The sequence below is a fragment of the Epinephelus fuscoguttatus genome, linkage group LG10 (assembly GCF_011397635.1).
Source record: "Epinephelus fuscoguttatus linkage group LG10, E.fuscoguttatus.final_Chr_v1".
Taxonomy (NCBI): Eukaryota; Metazoa; Chordata; class Actinopteri; order Perciformes; family Serranidae; genus Epinephelus; species Epinephelus fuscoguttatus.
The window spans coordinates 35,759,333-35,777,460 of record NC_064761.1 but is presented as its reverse complement, the minus strand read 5'-3'; the positions used below and the strand labels follow the sequence as shown (position 1 = coordinate 35,777,460).

Sequence of the window (18,128 nt, the reverse complement as noted above, 5' to 3'; positions counted from 1 at the left end):
CATTGAGCATTTCATTCATCAGTCTGAAACATGTTCCTGGGTTTACTATTCATATTTACAAGACAAACTAAAAGGGCCTTCAGGACGCACATGTCCGCCAAGACCAAAGCCTGATCTCACAATGTTAATGAAAATGAAAAATAATTCATGTATCCACCCTTCATGATTTGGATCCAAAATTGAAGGAGTTCTTCTTTGGCCTGTGCTAAACCCTTCCACCAAGTTCTATAAAAATAGGTACAGTAGTTTTTCGTAATATAGTTGACAAAGACCGAAAACACAACCTCCTTGGCAGAGGTAATTACCATCCACTACAACACTTGCAATTGCAAAAAACAAACTTTAGTATTTAAAAAGTTAAATAATAGCAAGTAAGGTTTTTTCTAGGGCTGCCTCCAACTCAGAATTTTCCTAGTCGACCAAGAGTCGTCATTTAGGGCCATTAGTCGACTAGTCGCCCGCATGTTTACGATGGTAATTTAATTATTAAATGATATATTTTGGTGGTTTGAGTTGAAGGTGTGAGAAAGAATAGTATCAGTAACATTGTTAACACTGTGCTACATTACAGAGAAATACAAAACCGTACTAATGAACCTTCATTAATATAGGCCTATATTTTATCTCCAAGTGCACGTCACACACTGAGCGAGCCGCCTGTTAATGACGCTGTGGGCTAATGGGCATGTAGCTACTTCCATGTTTCAGATGATACGTCATGTTTGTAGTCGACCAATGAAGATGAGTTTACATATCACCTTGGGTTCGTCCTTCACCTTCTCAAAATGATCCCACACTTTGGATTTCCTGCCCGACATGTTATTAACTAGCCTGGGGAATAACCACAGGTTTGGATTTATTTCGACAAGGCGCAGCTCCTAATAGAGCTTCACATGTTTTTTTTTGTTTGTTTGTTTTTTTTCTGCGACTAAGCGACCAATGAAATCTTGCCAACTCATGACCTTTCTCGTCGACTAACGTTTGGTCGACTATTAGGGGGCAGCCCTAGTTTTTTAGTCGTTAGTGTAGTTGCAGTGTCAATTTGAATGATGTTTTCTCAAACCTGGAGCAGAACAATAAGCTTCCTGTTTTACTTGGGCCCTCTTTAATCCACCTGTATGTACCCTTCCATTGTTATCAAAGCTCTGTTTTTTTCCCCAATAGTTTCCAGTATTAATGCCAAGCTAGACTTACTGGCTTCAAATTTAGCACACAGATATAATAGTGCTATCTTCTCATCTAACACTAGGCAAGAACTCAAATAAGATAATTTTCCAAAAATGTGTAACTATTCCTTTAAGTCACCACTTCTTTTCTCAAATCATTTGACTGCACTCTGTGTTCTTAATGTCAAAGCATGCATTAGCATTTAATTTTCTAACATAAAGAACCCAATTTTCTTTGCAACACACCACCGATGGTACTCATACATTTTCCTTTAGTGTATAAGTTGAGTCGTATAACTCGGTATATATTTTCACTCAAGCAGTAAATTACATTGTTTAGTTATCAAAGGCTTTGTGTAATTACATTTGTGCAATTCAGGATGACAGGGCTGATAGTGTCTGCACAAGACGCTGGCATACATAATCACAGCCAAAATCCCATTAGGGAGAATGGAGACCATTATTATGGAAATGACCTTTGGGTGACAAGAATTCAGTGGGATAAAAGAGTGCGTAATCCAGACAAAGACATCGTGTGAAGCCACTCTGTTTTTCGTTTTTTTTTTTTCCTAGTGCAAATTTAAGAAATTTAGAGTGTTTTATGAATCAGCTGTTGTTATTGTTGTTGTTTTTTTAGCTTCATGTTTTAAACTAGACATTGAGACACTAGTCACATTGAGTGAGAGTGAGATTTGGCATGCTGCTAATTTCCTCCTGCTCTTCTGCCGTGGGAAGAACTGCAGGGCTAAGACAGTAGAAGAAGAACTTAACATTGTGTATTTTTTTTTTTTTTTCGCTGTGGCACCTTCTCTGAGAGAACATACTCACCTTGGGATTACTGAAGTGTCAAGCTGAATCTCCGTCTGTTTGTTTTGAGCCACGCTTTGATACTCTCACACTTAAGAGGCAGCTTCATAAATTCACATTGTGTCAAATAAATCAATAGATCCCATTAGCTGAGGAAGTTGTGTAGTGCAGTACTTGAGGGACCGTGGCTCCCCTTGTTTAGACATTTCTCCAGCAAAGGCGATGGCAGAGGAATGGAAGGTTGGCTGCTGATCCATACAGACAGCTCCAGCAGTTGAAATGGTTTGGCTGACTGGTCCCAGTTGGTTTTTAGCGCTGTCTCCACTGTGCTGCCAGCCTGGGTCTTCAGTTGAACAGGAAGAAGGAATTTGCTTAGACATTCACAGCCTCACAAGCCTACAGCGCCAAACTATTCCTCCTCAATCTGTGTTGCTCTCAAAAGACTTAAAGTTTGAGTATTTATTTTTTTGTGTTAAATAATTATCAAAAATGAAAAGAAAAGCTGTAATTTTTGTTTGTAGTGGACAGTAGGATTTGTGTTTGGTTGCAGCTAACAATTATTTCCACTATTGATTCATCAGCAGATCACTGTCATAGAGGCAGGGGAAAAAATCGATACAGCATAGTACTGTGATATTTTTGTGTGCCAATATCGTATCGTCACACAGTGCCAAGTATCAATTTTTTTTCTATATGAATTACTAATATTAAAAATACAAATTAAACTTTAGGTAGCCTACTAGAATAATGTAATCAAATGCTTTTTCAATCAATCAATCAATCAATCAATCAATCAATCAATCAATTTTATTTATAAAGCCCAATATCACAAATCACAATTTGCCTCACAGGGCTTTACAGCATACGACATCCCTCTGTCCTTAAGACCCTCGCAGCGGATAAGGAAAAACTCCCCAAAAAAACCCCTTTAACGGGGGAAAAAAAATGGCAGAAACCTCAGGAAGAGCAACTGAGGAGGGATCCCTCTTCCAGGACGGACAGACGTGCAATAGATGTTGTACAGAACAGATCAACATGGTAAATTAACAGTAATCCATATGACACAGGGAGAGAGAGAGAGAGAGAGAGAGAGAGAGAGAGATGCAGGTAATGACAGTATCTTACAACAACATTAATGGAAGTAATAATATTATAGTTATAGTTCTGGTTACTGTGGTACAATATGTTGAAAGTATGTATTAATATCTGGCAGTATACATGTGTGACAGTAGTCATATGTGTATAATAACAGTAGAAGTATGACTAATGACTAATGATGGCAGCAGCAGCAGGAGGCATCTGGCAGGACCACGGCAGCAGCACAACCACACACGTCACGCTGTCCAGGCACCGCTGCGATATGAGTTAATCTGAGAGACAGTGGAGCACAAAGGCTCCGGAGAAGAAGCCGAGTTAGTGACATCCAGAATGGCCGGGTTAGCTAGATGCAGTAATAGGATACGAGAGAGAGAGAGAGAGAGAGAGAGAGAGAGAGAGAAGGCGACTAGATACATTTTACATTTGCAAAAAAATGGCTGAATTGCAATGTAATGCAATATATTTTATCATGATACTCAGCATATCGAATCACATTAAAAAAGTATCGTGAGTTAAATATTGTGATTATGTTGTATCGTGGATCCTCTGGTGATTTCCTCCCCTACTTTCTATTTTTTTGCCTATAAAAGGTGAAATTTTAAATAATGTCCATTATTTTCGAGAACCAGAGGTACAGTTGCGATGGTATGACATTTTCACGGTACAATAATCATCTCAGAAAATATTGCAGTTTCACGGTATTACAGAATTTATATTATAATTGGTCAGATTGACCATTAAAGGAATGAAAACGGAAGGCTTATTGTTGGTTGAACAAACGTTTTATTACTATAATTGAAACTTGAAACCGTTTCGTTAATGAAAATATGTGTAAAAAGTCTCCCCTTTAAAAAATAACTTAAATAAAGATGAGGTCCAATGTCTAACATTTTTTTCAGTATCATATAAGCAATTGTACACAGTATGATAATGGTCAACTTCACGGTATACCTTGAAACTGGTATATCCCTACAACCCTAGCCTAAGGTGATTTTGTCTAGTGGCTTGTTTTGTTCAACCAACAGTTTGAAACCCAAAAAGATTCAATTTACAATGATACGAACAGAAAAAAAGCAAGGATTACTCACATTTAAAGCTTTGATAGGCAGTTGTATTTTGGCGTCACTGGGCAAAAGTGCCATAATAACCTTTGAGCATGTTATAATTCAAGTGCAACCTTAAAAGAAAGGAAGATGGACTTATCAGAAAGAGAGTCTAAAAGAGAATTTGACAATAAACATCATAAAAAGTGTCAGTATCAGCAAAGCGTTTCAGAGATGGAGAGAAAATGTTGCTAATGGTTTAGCCTTCTGCTAACCAGAACCAAAGGGTCATGGCTGCAGCTAATTTGAGTTAACAAATATGTAGTCTCGCTCACCAGACCTTTCTCAAGAAAAGAAAGGTCTGGCTGCGCCGACTCTCACTTTAAGATTGGAGAAAAAAATTGCCCCGGCTGCTTGTATTTCTTTCAACCAATCACAGTCGTTCTGGGCGGTGCCACAGCAATGGTGCGCTTGCAAAGATATTGCCGGGGGGAAACAGGTTTTGGTGTAACACAGCCACAAAAATATCGCCTACAGGATGCGAACCATTCCAGAAAAATGGCTACATCCCCACAAGATCAAACACCACAAAAGTAAAGGACGTGTTGAAAGGTTGAAAACTGCTACACAACTGGAGGTGGTAGGGCGGGACTTCAGCAGGTGGCTTGTTCCGCCCAATGAGAGGCTGATCTATGCAGCGAACTTCCGCCCACTCAGACTAACAAATATGTGGCTAACGTTAGTTAAAGTCTTGAGTCACATTATGTCCTCTGCCTCACTCTCAGCTGGAGAAACTATTTTCTTTCTACTGAACTACACCCGCCAACCGTACCACTGCACAGATGCGATATGAGTTAATCTGAGAGACAGTGGAGCACAAAGGCTCCGGAGAAGAAGCCGAGTTAGTGACATCCAGAATGGCCGGGTTAGCTAGATGCAGTAATAGGATACGAGAGAGAGAGAGAGAGAGAGAGAGAGAGAGAGAGAAGGCGACTAGATACATTTTACATTTGCAAAAAAATGGCTGAATTGCAATGTAATGCAATATATTTTATCATGATACTCAGCATATCGAATCACATTAAAAAAGTATCGTGAGTTAAATATTGTGATTATGTTGTATCGTGGATCCTCTGGTGATTTCCTCCCCTACTTTCTATTTTTTTGCCTATAAAAGGTGAAATTTTAAATAATGTCCATTATTTTCGAGAACCAGAGGTACAGTTGCGATGGTATGACATTTTCACGGTACAATAATCATCTCAGAAAATATTGCAGTTTCACGGTATTACAGAATTTATATTATAATTGGTCAGATTGACCATTAAAGGAATGAAAACGGAAGGCTTATTGTTGGTTGAACAAACGTTTTATTACTATAATTGAAACTTGAAACCGTTTCGTTAATGAAAATATGTGTAAAAAGTCTCCCCTTTAAAAATAAACTATTTTCTTTCTACTGAACTACACCCGCCAACCGTACCACTGCACAGATGCGATATGAGTTAATCTGAGAGACAGTGGAGCACAAAGGCTCCGGAGAAGAAGCCGAGTTAGTGACATCCAGAATGGCCGGGTTAGCTAGATGCAGTAATAGGATACGAGAGAGAGAGAGAGAGAGAGAGAGAGAGAGAGAGAAGGCGACTAGATACATTTTACATTTGCAAAAAAATGGCTGAATTGCAATGTAATGCAATATATTTTATCATGATACTCAGCATATCGAATCACATTAAAAAAGTATCGTGAGTTAAATATTGTGATTATGTTGTATCGTGGATCCTCTGGTGATTTCCTCCCCTACTTTCTATTTTTTTGCCTATAAAAGGTGAAATTTTAAATAATGTCCATTATTTTCGAGAACCAGAGGTACAGTTGCGATGGTATGACATTTTCACGGTACAATAATCATCTCAGAAAATATTGCAGTTTCACGGTATTACAGAATTTATATTATAATTGGTCAGATTGACCATTAAAGGAGCTACTGAACTACACCCGCCAACCGTACCACTGCACAGATGCGATATGAGTTAATCTGAGAGACAGTGGAGCACAAAGGCTCCGGAGAAGAAGCCGAGTTAGTGACATCCAGAATGGCCGGGTTAGCTAGATGCAGTAATAGGATACGAGAGAGAGAGAGAGAGAGAGAGAGAGAGAGAGAGAAGGCGACTAGATACATTTTACATTTGCAAAAAATGTACCACTGCACAGATGGAAGTGTTCAACTAATGCTAACTAATGCTAGCTCAATTAGCAGCAAACTAGCTAACGTTACACAAGCCTCTCGGTCATGATTAGATGCACACTTCCTTCTTAAAATGTCCCTAAATTTTCCGCTATCAGGGGGACAAAGTCAAGCAGTTCCTGTGTCGGTGTGAGTTTGTTAGGACTGTTTAACAGCTCGGTGCCCGATGTTAGCCACTACTGCTGTGTTAGCTTGTGCTAACTGGGCAGAGGTTAAACTGACTAAAAGGAGAACAACTTGAAGACGGTCCTTTAGCGCTGCGTCTCATCTTTGTAATATTAACGGCAGCGACGAAGGTTTGCTGATTTTTCTTATGTTAACTTTGAATTTATGGTTTAATACATTTTTTGGCTTTTTGCCTTTAATGGACAGGTTAGACTCTTAGTGAATCGAACCCGTAGGCACTATGGCAAGAACATGGCCTTTGTACATGGTGAGCCTGCTCTACGAGGTGAGCTACTGGGCGCCCAGATTTAATAAGCTAATTGAAGCCTCTCTATTAAACAAATTAATTTCAAATAACAGGTGTTTGCAGTTTTTGGTCAACTTACATTCCAATTTCTACACTACGTTTTATTTAGTACTAGAGTCGTCTACAGAAATTTGATGTGCTCGAAAATGGAAGTTACTGAAAATGCCCATTCCTAGTTTAGATAGAGATATTTTCAAATTCCCCTAAATTTCCAAATTGAGGCTTTCAGGGCGGCTAAGTGCCACGTAGTTCCTTGTATTTTGGACTCTGATGTTGTATTATGTTACATTTATGTACTTCTACATGTGGGCAATAGGAGACAGAGATCGGACTATCAATCTGAGCTCCCATGTCAAATTAAGTTCAGCTTTTAAACCTAGTGGGTTATATTTATTACACTGTATTTTGGAACAGTTGTAACAGTTTAATGACACAATTGATTCAGGCAGGAACTTATACAGTGTATATAAATATATATAAAGTGTATGGCTTTTTCATTGAATTACATTGTGCACAGTAGAGACTGACTGGAAGATGAAAGAGAATAGAGTCTGACATGCGCTGAGGTTGTGAGCCAGACTCCCAGCCATACTGATGTGAGTACATGGCATGATTCCCAGCCCACCAACTCTCAGAGATGCTGCACCGCATAATTTTTCACTCCACAACTTGACGTGATTTCATTTTAGCTGCTGGTACAAATTAAAAGCTTTTATTGTTTGAACCTACAGTTTATCATGTGCACCTATGCAATCTAATGTAATAGTTAAGGACAAAATTGGCCGGTGCACACATATCATGAATCTGACAGTAATCTGTGCAAAGTAAGAACAAGTTTACCCACATATCAGCAAATGAGGCCCAGAAGTGTTCACAGGCCTGGTATACTGGATTACATCAGATTGCACAGGTGTACCTAATAAAGTGGCAATTGTATTTCTGCAGAAGTTCACAATATCTTGAGAAATGCAATTTGCAAACAGAAAAGAAGGTAAAAAGTCAAAAGATCACTCTGTATAAAACTGTGAGTTGTTATAGTTTGTTTTCTGTTGTCGAACAGTATACAATGAGGATGACGCTCTTCCTAAATCTTATTTACCAAACGGAAAAAGAGGCGAGCGACTTGGAGAAAATAGCAGACCGGGTTAGTAAAAGCTCATAGCAGATTGATCTGTGCATACAGCTTAACTGTATTAAAGCTCATAATCCCTGTAAATATCTCCAGGCAAGGCAAATTCAGCCTTTTAACATTGACTAAATGAAGTAAATAGAAGCAAATAAATTCATAAAAAATTACATTTCTGTTGAACCTCTGTTCGTTATATATAGAAGTGAGTTGTGTGAGTTGGCTGCTAATGAGGCTTACACATTTCGAACCAAGATATTTTGATGGTTTTGCCACCCTGCCGTTTGGGGGTAACAGTGAAGTTGGTTTTAAATGGAGAGCGTCTGTTCCCCCTTCGAACCTCTTACACCACAACAGATGGGGAGAATATGGAGCTCGGAAGGTTTTACCTCTGAGGTGGCAACAGTGAAGCCACTCATTAACACTGAATTTACCACTTCGTTAGCAACGCAGCTTCCTGTAGAGAGCGACCAGCCCTGGATGTCAAATCCACTGAGCATACATTTTAAACTAAATCTCTCTCTCTAAGCTCTGGACAGCATAGTGTAGTCTTTTATAAGATGTAGCATACACATGTTTTATTATAATTCTATACTCAAAACCTTCAATTTAATACGTTTGTCTAAATAAATATGAAATAAAATAATGTGCAAAGGCGTATGTTTTCTTTGTGTGGGTCTGTGTTTGTGTTGAAGACAGATTGTGTGCCTGCCAATTTGTCGGGATTCAAGTAACAACAGTCTCATGCTGGGATCCGTGTTGGCACCATCACGGAGTGATAAGACGCAATATGATCTCATTGGAGGTGTACTTTGTTCCCATGGAAATTGGTCAATTTTAGCAGACGACTGAGAACTTTAGGTGGGGAAGCAGGAAGGTTGTGTCCCAGAGGTACGCGCACATAATTAAGCATCCTCGCCAGGGTATTCAGGGCTAACAGCAGGGTTTGTTGTGAATAGAGGTGGCGAAAGAGGGTGTTGGAAAATCATAATGTGGCACAGAATAATACCACTCTCATTTTATGGAGGAAAAAAACCTACTTTTTTTTAACAGCACCACATTATCAGCGTGAATGAGGAAAAAAGAAGTAGACTTTTGTGCAACAGTGTTTCATCTTGTAATTTACATTTGCATTATTTCTTTCTGCAAACTGTTTTTGGACGATTGAATGCTGCACTTAAAAAAAAGAAAATATGCCTATAAGACATTTGTTGCTTCACTTGGCTTGCTTGACATTATTAGAAATATAGGGTATGCTCAATAATTTAGTGATATTCTTTCATATTTCAGAAAGTATGTCTGATCTGAAGCCAAATGCACAAGAGGACAAAGACGTGGAATCGGTGTCTGACAGCCCAGGTCGTACTCAGGAGCCATTACAGAGTCACACATTCTCCCTGAAGAACAATGCTGCAGGTCTGTCCTCAGATGAACACGAAAACCCTTTAAATGGAACCCAGCCGAATCCATTTGTATACAGCAGTGTCCCTGCTGTTCCCCATGCAGGCAATTCATTGCCTTCAGGAGCACTTGTTAATGGACCTGGTTCACACCCCACCTCAGAGGTACACTGTGTCCTGAACAAAGGCACTGTTTTATCCAACAATGTCCTGGATGCCGCGTGGCAAGCGGAGAAGGACACGAGCCCCGAGGTGTTACCACCACCTAGTGAGCTTCAATCAGACGCTTGGAAGAACACAGCGGGGCTCGCCGTAAAAACACTGGCCACACAGCCAGGTGTCAACACGCCACTGTCTCACTCGGAGGAGAATGAGTCCAAACTGGCCTATTCCACACTGTCAGGTGCAGACAGTGCAGAGCAAATGCACATTAGCCAACCTTTGACAAAACAGACAATGAAAACAAGATCTCGACGGGACGTAGAATGGTCAGAAAGCTCCTCGGATGATTATGACGATGCTGAAGTAATCAGATGGGATTCAGCAAGAGAGTGCTCCTTGCACGATGACAGAAGGCTGGAGACCAAAGTGATGCACAAAAGAGACAGGAAGCACAATACACATGTAAAGAGCATGTCAGGCTCTCTAGAAAAGGTTAACATGAATCACACGTACAGACGTTCCTGTCTCTGCAGTGGTGATGATGAAAATGTTGACATTGTCAACAAAGAAGATTCTTTAGGTACCCGATCTAATATTAAATATTCTGCTGTGCCACTCAAAGTTCTTTCTAGGAACAGAGCTTCAGACTCGGAGCACCATATTTATAGCACAGCACGGGAAGGCTGTAATGAGGAAAATGACCCTGAAGATGAAGACAATTTTAGTTCAAAAGTGGAACAGTTGAAGATGGAACAAGTTGAACAAGATCCACTTTTCTTTTCATGCACAATATGCAATGTTAATTTCAAGGAAAAAAGACATTTCCATAGACATATGATGTATCATTTAGGCAAGCATAATCAGGTGAACAGTGAGAATGTCTCACAGCCCTTTATATGCAGGGAGTGTGGGCGTTTGTTCTGTGATAGCAACTCCCTCATGAGGCACATCGTTATTCACCAAGACAGGCTGGAAAAACTTATGGAGGAAATCAAAGGTCTCAAGAACACTGAACTGGAAGACAGGGGCACCGCAGTGCAGTGCCCTAAAATCTCTGTCCAGCATGCCAAAACTCATGATAATCTGAAGCACTACTACTTCTGTGAGGAGTGTAACTACATTACACTGACACAGCAGGCACTGGAAGCACACCTACATGTCGCACATCTCAATACACACCAGCCTCAATACAGGAAAATGTCTCTTACTAATGATGCAGAGGAAGTGGACCGTGTTCAGTTTCAGCGTAAAATGGGGTTCTTTACTAACAGAGACAAAGTAGTCATTAAAAGACATTATGAGACGAAGCAGCCGCGATGGTACAGTGGTGATTGCAAAAAGGTTGCTAAACCAAATCTGTTTAAGTCGACTCTTGGAGAGACAATCCATTTCCCCCAGTGTTCCAGGAAAAAAGAGGGCATTCACATTCAAAAGTTTAAAACTGTAGATTCTCCTCAGTTTAAGTACCGTGTTGGCTGCACCAAAAGCATGCTGTCACCGTCTTTGTGGAGGGTCGACAGGCATGGAAAATTACTCCTGCAACCAGCAGAAAAATTAAACGTGGCAAGTGATCTCACCTGTGTGGAGGAGGACGCTGAAAACAATGACTGCAAGGCTTTTGGCAGCTCAAAGCAGGCAAACTGTCCTGCTACCACTGATATTTTACTATCAGCCAGAAATCTTAAATTAGAGCAGATGTTCTGTCAGGGTAGCGAGAACGACCCGGCAAGTGGGAGTTTACAAGCGCAAGCGAACCAAAATTCTCTGTCAATGAGAAAAATGTCAACACCCTTGCATAACACTATTGACAATACGAATGGTAATATATCAGCAAGGATTAGCCAGAGGCTCAAGAAACAGTCTGCAGATGAGGAGTTAGAGAAAGGCTGCGAGGGCAGCAATAACTTCAGTGACGCCAGTGAAGCTACAGGCAGCTTCTTGGAAAGTGAGAATGTAAGGAACCCGTACGCTCGGAGGTATTTCAGAAAGAGGCAAAGCTTTTCAGCCAAAGACCAAAGCCTTCATGCATTCAAGGATGACGATGATGCAGATGAAGACTGCAGTGACATAGAGCAACTCATAATCAAGGAGGAGTATATTGAAACTACAGTGTGTGATGATTCTCCAGAGCCGCCTCGTGTGTCTACAAGCGACAGCTTTGATGTTTCCCCTTCGTCAGGGGTAGAACACAAGCCCTGTCCATACTGCCCTGCCATGTTTGAGTCCGGAGTGGGTCTGTCCAATCACGTGCGAGGGCACCTTCACCGAGTCGGCTTGAGCTACAATGCTCGGCACATGGTTACGCCAGAACAAGTGGCACTGCGGGACCATCAGCCACGAATCCGCAGAAGGATCACCTGTGGCACGAGAAAAATTAAAAAAGGTATGAAAATTAGTTGACCTTATGTCATAATCGACCTAGTATTCAGTTACGGAAGAGGTCAGGGTGGTGGATGGGTATTTAGCACATCACAACTTTAATGCAGGAGACACAGACTTAAATTTAAAGGTCTGATGTGTTGGCTTTAGGAGAATCTATAAGCAGAAATGGAATATGATATTCAGAACTACATTTTCAAAAGTGTATAATCACCTGAATCTAAGAATTTTTGTTGTTTCATTACCTAAGAATGAGCTGCTGTGTCTACATACAGAGTGGGCACTCTTCCACAGAGTCCACCATGTTGTTTCTACAGTAGCCCAGAACAGACAAACCAAACACTGACTCTAAATAGAGCTATTTGTGTCTTTGCGTCAGCCACTGTAGTTCTTCTATACGCTTAGAACACAGGAGAAGTAAAGACCTAAATCCTTTTGCATTGATTGTCATAAACTTATTTGATCACTTTACTTTTGATCCAGATCCATCAGTGGGTCAGAATTTGAATTTTTCATTGGTGTGGTTAATGACCAAATACCTGCAGAACTTGCATACCAAAGTTCCCAAGGCCACTTAGTCTGCGAGGTATCTCGGGTTTGAGCCGTGTTTCTGTTCTTTTTCTAAAGATCCACAGTACTCACACACGGCACAGAAAAAGCTCAATGAGGTTTATTGAGAACACACACAAAAAAAACGGCAGGCCAAGTTCTTCCAAAATTACATTTCGTACGTTCCACTACCGACTCGATGTCCTATTTCTATTTATTCTCTTGCATTGATTGACATTATACACTCTAACACTGCATAACACGGTTAAAAACTCATTAGGATCCAAACCAGCACGGACTTCATTTTGTCTTTATGCACAACAAGCTCCTCCCACACTTGTCATAAATAACTTGTGCATGTATTCTAATATATAAATAAAGTAAATATAAACATAACCATAGCACAGTCCCTGACTATAAACTATTCAAAATATACAGAAATGGTTGTGAAAACTTAAATAATAGCAGAACCTATGATATGTCATATCATTACAGACATTTTTATCAAATATAAATATGCCATGTACACGTGATATTAAGAGAATTAAAAAAAACATTGGCAATGGATGTTGTTGACAGTGGGTTGTTTTTTTTTGCATGGCTTCTGCATGATACTTAAACATGCAGTTAAATATTTTGGCAAGTTGTTAGCATAGTACCGAAATACCTTTTTTAATTTGATAAGGTGAGCTAGTTGATAAACAGTTGCCTTTTTACACATCGAGCAGTTACTCTTTTAAGTCTGTATTTGGTCTCTACCTACTCCCGGGGGAAACACATGGCAGGTAAGTTGCTAAATGCTCCACTATGTTCACCACCTACTCACTAACTGTGTCGGTGTACTGTTTTTTGCTGAGCAGGTAGTGTTTTAAAGCTGTTTTACTGAGAACAGCTGCCTATTGCAGCCCACAACGATACTATGAGAGCGGTGACAGTGGACCAGGAAAGTTTAACAATGAAGTCTAACTCACAAAAAAGCTCCATAAAGTGGAGCTCCAGATTCAGGTGATAATAACATTGTCATGTTGTTTTCACATTGCCATTTGACTGTGTTATTACAAACATTGATTTGGCTAGAGTATTATAAAGCAAACCAAAACAGTATATTATCATGAATATTAGTTTGGTGTTTTGTTCTTTCAATTCAGTTTGTGTGACAGATTTTATCTGATATTGCAGCTGTGAAGCCAGAAACCCAAGGAGAGCACACATGCCCCCTGTGCTGGGGTTGGTTTGATACTAAGACTGGCCTCTCCAACCATGTGAGGGGACACCTGAAACGAATCGGTAGAAGTGTTACCAGCACCAGTAAGTCCCCGCTGTGCATCCTTAATGAACTGCTACAGGACAAAAAGGAATATCAGAACATCCTCCAGGTCCTCAACAAGAGCCAGGTCCCCTCGCGACCTTTTGTGTCCCAGAACCTAATCAGCAGTGATGGCCTGCTCTTGATGCGCATGGGCATCCCAGTGAAAATCCAATATGAGATGAGGAGTCCACGTCCCATATTGGACGACTTTGTACCAAAACAGGAGGCAGAGGCCTTCTCAGAAAGGAAGAAGCCTCAGGCAGAAGCACAAAGAGGCACTAAGGCCTCCACTAGCACTTTAGTTGAACTCCTCAAGATGAGACAGAATAGTTTGGAGCTCACGGCGAGGAACAACCAGGACGCCTATGCAAGCAGCAAGCTCTGTGATTTGACCAAAGATTACATGGAGGAGACACAGATGACCAGCGTGGAACCAAACTGGACTCATGGTATGAAGTCTCATGCACTCAGCTCTTTAGCAATCTCATGTTTGAACAGTTTCTTAAAGGGACAGTTCACCCAAAACTAGAAACACATATTTTTCCTCTTGCCTATAGTGCTATTTATCAATCTAGTGAGTTGGAGATATTGGCTGTTGAGATGTCTACCTTTTCTCCAATACCAGCTCGTTGTTCAATGCCACATTGACTTTAAGATCTTACTCCTCACCTTTAAGGCCATCCACAACCTAGTATCTCTGTATCCTCTCCGAACTCTCGCACATCCACACCCCCACCTACGCTCTGAGGTCTTCCTCTTCCATCCACCTTACTGTCCCGCCAGCCCACCTGACCACCATGGGGTCTAGAGCCTTCAGCCGCTCTACTCCCCTCTGGAACTCTCTCCCACTGGGCATTCCTAACATCAGCTCTCTCTCCACTTTACAATCCCACCTCAAAACTCTTTCAAATAGCCTATTCAGTTTGACTCCCATCCGTCTAGCCACACACATCCACTATTTACACCATACTTTATTCTTAGTTTGGTCAAAAAGAAAGTAGTTCCTACATGAAACTGCTCACAACCAGGTCTGGATTATCTTGAGTAACCAGGTCATGATTTCTGGAAAGACATTGCTCTTGAAATGTATTTCTTGGCACTTTGAGTGTCATCAAGCTCCATTATACTGGAGAAAAGGCAGACATCTCTAAGGCTGACATCTCCAACACAACTCACACCAAAACTATCTAGACTGATAAATATTACCACAGGTAAGAGGAAAAAGATAGTTTGAATAGAGTAAACCGTACCTTTAAATGGTCATATGGGTAGTTTTATCCCAGTAACAGTGCTGTACAGCAAGTAACATTACTTCTTTGTAGGTCGGAAAAAAGTCGGAAATTCATGAGACGTTTTACAGGCTGACCCAGCACATACTGAACACGAAAAGAGTTGTTCAGAACCATTTGTTTGTTCATTTTTGCCCATCACTACAACGCATGACATGATGAAACACTCGTATCTTCACTTAATTGAAGGGAAAGTTAATCTGAGGATAAAGTACAATAATTGTTCTGTGTTGCTTGATGGAACGCTATACCTTTATTTTACAGTCATGTTACTGCAAACTGTAGATCTTTTATCCTCATACGGTGTTTGATTTGAATTGTGTCTGTGAGTCCACAACATTACTTTGGGAAAGGAGTTTTGACTTCACAATGAAAGCTGAATTATTGGACCTCTGATCTTGCAGATGTAGCTTTGACAAAAGTTAACAGTGCAAAAATAAGTGTCGGTACAGTCAAACTCCATAACACCCCCCAACCCACCCACCCCTTATTAACAGTTTGGGAGCATTTTAGCTTTGTTCTATTGCAGGCACAATTAAATGTGTATATACTAACGTTCAGTCCTCTGATTTCCATCAATATTTTATTACAACTTTTCAGTATCTCTTTACAGATACCCGTATACTGCAGATGGAGACCAGTTAAACAATATGAGAATAGTTCACATCATTTGATTTGTGGAAAAAACACAATAGACTGAATGTCGCCAAAGTGCTTTTGAAGTTCGTATTAAAAAATCATGAGATTCTCTTGATGTTTTGTTGGAAGCCCATCATCCGTGTTTCCACAATTTTGTTTAATGTCTGTCCAAATCAAACTTTCAGTCAGGTACTGAGGAGGATAAGATAAAAGATAAAGATTTAAATCAAACTGCCCTTTGTTGAGTTCTGTTTTAAACTGAAATTTATAGTGGTTTCCATTATTGAGGTGTTACAGTGACAAAAGACAACTTTCTTTGTGTGTCCAGTCCTGAAATCAGTGTAGATTAGTTTGTAGAGTACCATCAGGGTGTTTATAATAATAATACATTTTCATCAGGTTCACATTGTATCATCACCTTCAGTTAAAGACAACATGAAAAAAAATTTTTGATCAATATTCAGAGACATTTCTGTATCAGCAGGACAGATTTTCCTTTAAACATAAATTACTTTCGAATATAAAATCTGCTTCTCTTTAATTTTAGAGATCTTTTGGGATAGCTACTTAAATTTTCTGGTTAACAGGCAGTGGTTCACAGCACCATCATTGCCAGTTTTCCGTCATAGGACTAACACATCTGTGATTTTTTTGTGTAGTTTATGCAGCCTATGTGACTCTCATGAGGTGCCGTATGTGAAAATAGTCCCTCCGAAGACACGGGATTGTGTTAAACTTAACCAGTAACACTTTCCAAACAGGAGAGTGCAAATCAGATGCTTCCAGAGATACCAGGTGGAAGAAGATGTTAGAGCTCACTGGGAGTAACAGTTTTGCTTGATAATAAAATTACTGCATGAACTCAAAACACCATCCTGAGATGCATTTTTTTTTTAAATACTACAGAATCTGACTTCTGATGATCCTAAACCTTGATTTGAGACATAAATATCAGCTATATAAAGAACATCACCCTATCTAATTATCCATTAAAGATTAAGCAAATGAAAAATATTACAGCATAATTTCAGTTTGAACATTTTGAACAATTTGTCTTGTTCTCTGTGAGTTTTAATTTTGTTTTTTGATCTTTCAGGGGAAAGTGATTCGAACAAGATTTGTATTCAGTGTAACGGCACCTTCCCCGGGCTTCCTGGTCACCTCAGAGCCTATGCACACAGGAAGAGGATCGCTGTTTTCGAAGAACCAGGTACATTTCTGACGATATGCTATAGAAAAACGTTGGCATATGTGCTTCCTGTGCCATGCTAATAGTAGTGATTTAATCTGTGGAACCCAATTAAGAAGAAGGTGAATATTTGTGATGAACGCTGTGTTATTAGACATTAGACCTAGTATGTCTTTCAATGGATGCTGACTAGAATAGTAAATCTTGAATAATGGTTTGGCTTTTGGATTATTTATTTATGCTGCTTGTCAGTGATATCTTAATACATTCCCTCAGATTAAGCAGTGCAGTGTTTTGTCTTTTTAGGCTATGATTATAAACAGAAGAAGCCAAGACCAAGGCCTGGGCTAAAAAAGAAGATTTTACCCTCCTTGAATGCTGAGATATACACACTCACCTGCAGGTACATAGAACTGAAGGTTACATATGTAACCATTGTTCTCTCAGTGAAAAGTGAGGTGAACACATTCTTTATCACCTGCTTCGAATGTTATCAGCCAATAAAATGGATGTTATCTGTTGTCATCAGGGAACATAGATTTGAGGTAGCATGGCCCTGCTCTACCTCCTTTATTTTCATGTGTTGTTAGGCAACGACTTGTAGTGGCTGTAGTAATTTTGAGGTGAGCAAAGTAGGAAGTCAGGTAACAGATGGTGCTTCTCAAAGTTAAGGAAGGACCCTTAAATGGCTGAATTTAAAGGAGGCTACAACATTGAATCCCGCTGAAGGATCAGCGGAATCTTTGAATTCTACCAAGGAAGAAGTCCTTCCCACGAGGACACATGTGTGTATCCTCAGTGGGCATGAAGTACCAACAATTCTTTGTGCACGATTTATTGAAATTGGAGGCGGGACCTCTTCAATGATGCACACCTGCGCACTCCCTAGCCTGTTCCAATGTGTGCTCCCCGAGTCTTGCCTAGCCTCTGTAGGACCCGACGTCCATCTAAGGCAGCATCCTTGACTTTGAGAAGCACTGGTAGTACAAAAATCAGACCCCCAGGGGCAGCAATGGACTTTGAAGCCAATTTGATGTGGTGGCCAGACTGTGTAACTACAACTTTCAGTTCTGTCACGTGATGCCATTTGGCCCCAAAACACTTTTTCTCCATTAACTTACATTGAGAAAGACATGTCTGTAAATCAGTGGATACATTTTTTTTTTGAGCTTCACAACCCCCCAAAATGACTCGTTCAACACTGGGATTCGACCCTTTTGTTCCAATAACATTTATCCTCATTCAAGTTAGC

The 18,128-nt window shown here is 40.1% G+C and overlaps 1 protein-coding gene across 1 annotated transcript in view; it reads left to right on the top strand.

Moving 5' to 3' along the window:
* znf644b (zinc finger protein 644b) overlaps positions 1-18,128 on the top strand; it is a 43,660-nt gene that overhangs the window by 19,647 nt on the left and 5,885 nt on the right. Inside the window, exons 3-6 of the mRNA XM_049588995.1 lie at positions 9,251-11,905; positions 13,630-14,208; positions 16,784-16,897; positions 17,183-17,279. Coding sequence (XP_049444952.1) covers positions 9,256-11,905; positions 13,630-14,208; positions 16,784-16,897; positions 17,183-17,279 — 3,440 coding nt within the window. The 5' untranslated portion in view covers positions 9,251-9,255. The remainder of the gene's footprint in view (positions 1-9,250; positions 11,906-13,629; positions 14,209-16,783; positions 16,898-17,182; positions 17,280-18,128) is intronic.